This window comes from Quercus suber, unplaced genomic scaffold, assembly GCF_002906115.3.
Source record: "Quercus suber isolate HL8 unplaced genomic scaffold, Cork oak 2.0 scaffold_1384, whole genome shotgun sequence".
Lineage (NCBI taxonomy): Eukaryota > Viridiplantae > Streptophyta > Magnoliopsida > Fagales > Fagaceae > Quercus > Quercus suber.
The window spans coordinates 1-4,535 of NW_027070764.1; the positions used below are offsets into that span (position 1 = coordinate 1).

Below are 4,535 nucleotides of genomic sequence, written 5' to 3' on the forward strand. Positions count from 1 at the left end.
ACCTTACCCACATTCCTAATCTTCCTCTTCACATCAGACTTGAGCTTATTCCCATCAACGCCTTGAAACCCATCAAGACACGTGTCCTCATACGTCAAAGCCGCACTCACCCAAGTCTCAGCATTACTCATCTGCCACCTGAAAGTTTCGACACGCAGGTGCTTCAGCTCGCTCAGCGTCTGCCTCAGCTCCTCCACCGACTCTGATATCTGCTCCACACAGTCACTCAGCGCACCTCTCTGTCTCTTGCTGATTTTCAAGTCTTTGGCTTCGCTCACTTGGGCCAAGTAGTTGGAGACCCGCTTGGCTCGTGACAGGCTCACTTTCACAGCAGCTTGGGCTAAGTCTTTGGGAGTCTTGGCTGGTCCAGTGTAGGATGAGAGTGTACGGATACAGATGTTGGGGTAGCTAGCGTGTTCACAAGATGAACGGACCAGATCTTGGGGTTGGGGTGCAGCATTGGTGGGTGTTCGTGCAGATGCGAAGTAGGAGAAGAAAACAATGAGTTGGAATGCTAGTGTTAGTGTTATCAGAAGACAGAATGGGCGGTGAGCCATTGTGATTTGTGAGACTGCGACAGGCACACACTTTGAGTTTTTGAGTGGTTTCAACTTTCAAGAGCTGAGTGTAGTGGAGAGTGACACTTTGTTGTGTTGGTTTAATAGGGGTTTTGTAATTGTGCATTTGGCAGGGAACTAGAAACTTGTGACTATGGTCTTAAAGTTGGGACGAAATTACTAAATTGCCATTTTAATTATTAGGTTTGGGTGGGATGGAGTGTGAATGCATGATTGGATTTTGGAAATTTGGATCTATATATATAGAGTTATTGTTGTTGCCACATAAAGTGGCATAATTTGTGCCACAACTCGCTTAGGTAGTGGGTTATTAGTGATAAATGGGTGATAAATACCTCTTTATCGCTTACAACTCGTCATATAAACAAGTTATAACACAAATTATATCATTTTATGTGATACCAACATAACTATGCATACATAAGGTTTTTGTGTGTGTGTGTGTAGAAGGGTAAAACTTTTGAACTTATGACGGGCAGCTTGTCAACATCATTTATGAACATTGTTCAGTGACTCCAATCAAGGCGCCAAAAAAACTAAAAAAAAAAAAAAAAAAATTGAAGAAGTATCAATCTAAAAACTTTAGGTCCGTGAACAATGGGAAATTTGGCACTTTGAAGCCAAATGGTAGTGACTAGGATGCCATTTTGAGTCTCTGACACTCTCTAACGATAAGATTGCTTTGTTTTGATCTTCAATAAGTCCTAAAAAAAAATTAAAAATACAGTCCGTTTTACATACAACCAATAAGTCGTTATTAGTACATAATAAAAATAATATGAGTGATAGAGCTATATAAAAGTATTTTACAACTAATCGGGGTTGAAAATGGCCAAATATCACTCTTGGTAAAAAAAATTTAGTAACTTACCACTGATTATGAAATAATTAGCAATCTACCACTTTTTTACCACTTTTTTAAAATTTGAGTTTGTGAAACTTGAGTTTTCTTTGAAACTACTTTGAAACTCGAGTTTCATAAAAATAGCCATTGTGGCATTCGTTGAAGTGGATTTTTTTTTTTTTTTTTAAATTACATAGAATTCAAGTTTTATAAACTCAAGTTCCTTGTAAACAAATTATAAAAGTAAAATGTCACGCACATTTGCTTGAAGATAGGTTTCAATTGAATCTCAGCACATTTGAAGTCCCATCCCAAGATAAGAGGCATCCTTAAGAAGCTTCAAAAGCATCTTAAGAGTAATTCTGGTGCCACACTCAAAACTGCAACCTTGTCGACAACTCGCCAATGTAAGAAGCTTTAAAAGCATCTTAAGAGTAATTTTGGAGCCACACCAAAAACCATAACTTTGTCCACAACTCGCCACATTGGTGAGTTGTGGTTGGTGAAGAGGTGTTCCCACATGGACCCACCATCACCCATCCACCAACCACAACTCACCACATGGGCGAGTTGTGGGCAAAGTTGTAGTTTTGAGGATGACACCAAAATTTTTCAGCATCTTAAACCATTTATTAATGACCTGTAGCTATCGTGAAATTTATATTTGATGCTTCAATCGACCAATTTGAGAGGACAAAAAGTTGTCAGAACAAACTCATTCGCATACGGAAAGTATTCACCAACCTCACCAATTGTTGTTTATATATATATATATATATATATATATATATTTTTTTTTTTTCCCTTTTGCACAGTATATTCTCAAAGCTTTCAACCAGAGATTAATCACTGTTCGCAATGGGTGGGCCTATAGTGGGGTAAATCGCTAGCCCAGAGAATTTTTTTCAAAATGCAAGTAGCTAGACTCAAATTAGGGAGCACACCCAGTTGAACTCGGTACAAACACCTTAAGACTGAGTGCCCAACCAACTCGGCCAACCGTTTGAGTTAATTTTTGTTTATAATTGCACCTTATAAGACTTACAAAAGGTGTGAGATTACTATTGAGAGATCATGTTATACACAGTACTCAAGCTTTGCAAACTCGATTATGAATAAAAATTTACATTTCCATGCTCAAATTTTTAAATAACTCAAGCTTACAGAGCTCGAATTTTGTTCACAAGCAACTCAATTTTACAATTCTCGAGTTCCACGTGACTTTTTTTAATAAAAATATCCACTTCAGCAGGTGCCACAGTGGCTTTTTTATGGAACTCAAGTTGCTAAAACTCGAGTTTCAAAGTAAACTTGAGTTTTAAAGCAAATTTGAGTTTCACAAACTCGAGTTTTAAAAAAATGGTACATTATTAATTATTTTGCAAATAGTGGTCGATTGTGAAATTTTTTAACAAATAGTGGTATTTGGCCATTTTGGTCCTACTTAGGTGGTAAAATTGGGTTTGTGGTAAGAAATTTAGAATAGTTATCATTTTTTTTATAATTTTTTTTTCCGTTAGAAAAAGATTTGTTAATTTCTATATTTTTGCTTATGTCCATTACTGTCATTCGGGTGAAACCATGAGGCTAGAGCTAAATGATAGTAATTATGTTTCTTAATAACGTTGTTGTTTTTTTTTTTTTTCTTTTTTTTTTTTTGGAGAATTCTTAATAACGTTGTTAATTGTGGTTGTTATCATTGAGTTACATTTGTGTTGACACTTGAGATTCATTGCCGTAGCACTGTTTCTTTATATTATTCAAATGGAGGTTGGTCTCCTTTTTCTTGTATTTCTTGTCAATATTGTATTATATAGGAATGGAGTCTAGACTTAAAGTTAAGGGGACGGAAGTATAAATAAAGAAAAAAAAAATCATTATGAAAACAAGCATCAATTTAATTAGTATTAAAAAACCGTCAATAAAGATAAAGATACAAAATTATTATTTATACGTTACAATACAATTACTTATAAAAAGGGAACTCAACCATGCGTTTTTTATTTTATTTTAACTTTTTTATGCGTGCATCTGTTGCTAGATAAAAGCAAAATTTTTTTGTTAATTTTTTTTTAAAAAAATAGTTGAGTTGTTTGTTTTGGATAAAATTGGTTGATTAGACTTAACTTTTTAAAACTTTACTATTGGTAATTTTTGTTAATTTTGTTGGACTTGTTATTTTTTTTTTTAAATTTTAGATCTATAAATTTTTTTTTACGGCCTTTATAAGGATTAATGATATTATTAAGGGTGGCCAAATGTAATTTTATTGAACTAAATTGTTAAAATATAATACTTATATATACTATTTTTTAAAAAAAAAAATGGGGGGAAGTCAAAGACTTGTATTTCTCATTTCAATAAGATTCTGTCAATTTTACCCAAATAAAACTTTTGAGAGCCAGTCTCGTGATTCTTGGGATTCTTTCCCGAAATAGTTGCTCAAGTCAACTGAGAAGTCAGCTCGGCCTTATCGAAACTTCATGTTTGGTCCTGGACACCCTAGATTAAGGTTGAGAAGAAAAGCATGGTTGAGCTAGTTCATGCACCGTCATTAGTTTGTACATCATTGTTTATAAGACACCAATGATATTATTTGTCATGTCACTTTGTAAGGTTTTTATAATAAATTTGATAACCCCTTTTAAAATTTTCCTTAAAAAATGTCTATCATATAAACTCTTGGTACTAAATTACTACATCAAACTCCAAGATGTCAAAAGTCTTATAATTCAATTAGTACTTTATGGTTGTTCCAATGGAGATGGACAATTTATAGGTCCCTTGAATGTTATTATTGGGTAATAAGGGCTTAAATCATATTAGATACAAAATGTGTGTCTATAATGGCGAAAGAATATAAAAAAATTGATGATCGTGCATCTTTGAATCTATGAAAAATATTATTATTGAGTGAAGCTTCACTTTAGAGGTTTGGACTTCCTTGAAGTAGTTCATTTATCAACCTAGGAGGTCTTGGTTCCCTCAAAGTAACCAATAGAGAATTAGTCACATAGCAATTGTCATCATAGCTAGGCATATTAGAGCCACGTTATAGACAATTCATGCTTTGAGTGGCTAGAAGCTAAGGGGCTGTTTGGGTGAAAAAAAAA

General features: G+C 34.2%; 1 protein-coding gene across 1 annotated transcript; it reads right to left on the reverse strand.

The window, feature by feature from the left end:
• Positions 1–4: 4 nt before the first annotated feature.
• LOC136065954 (pectinesterase inhibitor 3-like) lies at positions 5–646 on the reverse strand (the record flags this gene model as incomplete). Its single annotated transcript, XM_065769789.1, has 1 exon — positions 5–646. A coding segment is annotated over exon 1 (553 nt), but the record flags the coding sequence as incomplete, so codon positions are not given.
• Positions 647–4,535: the final 3,889 nt, after the last annotated feature.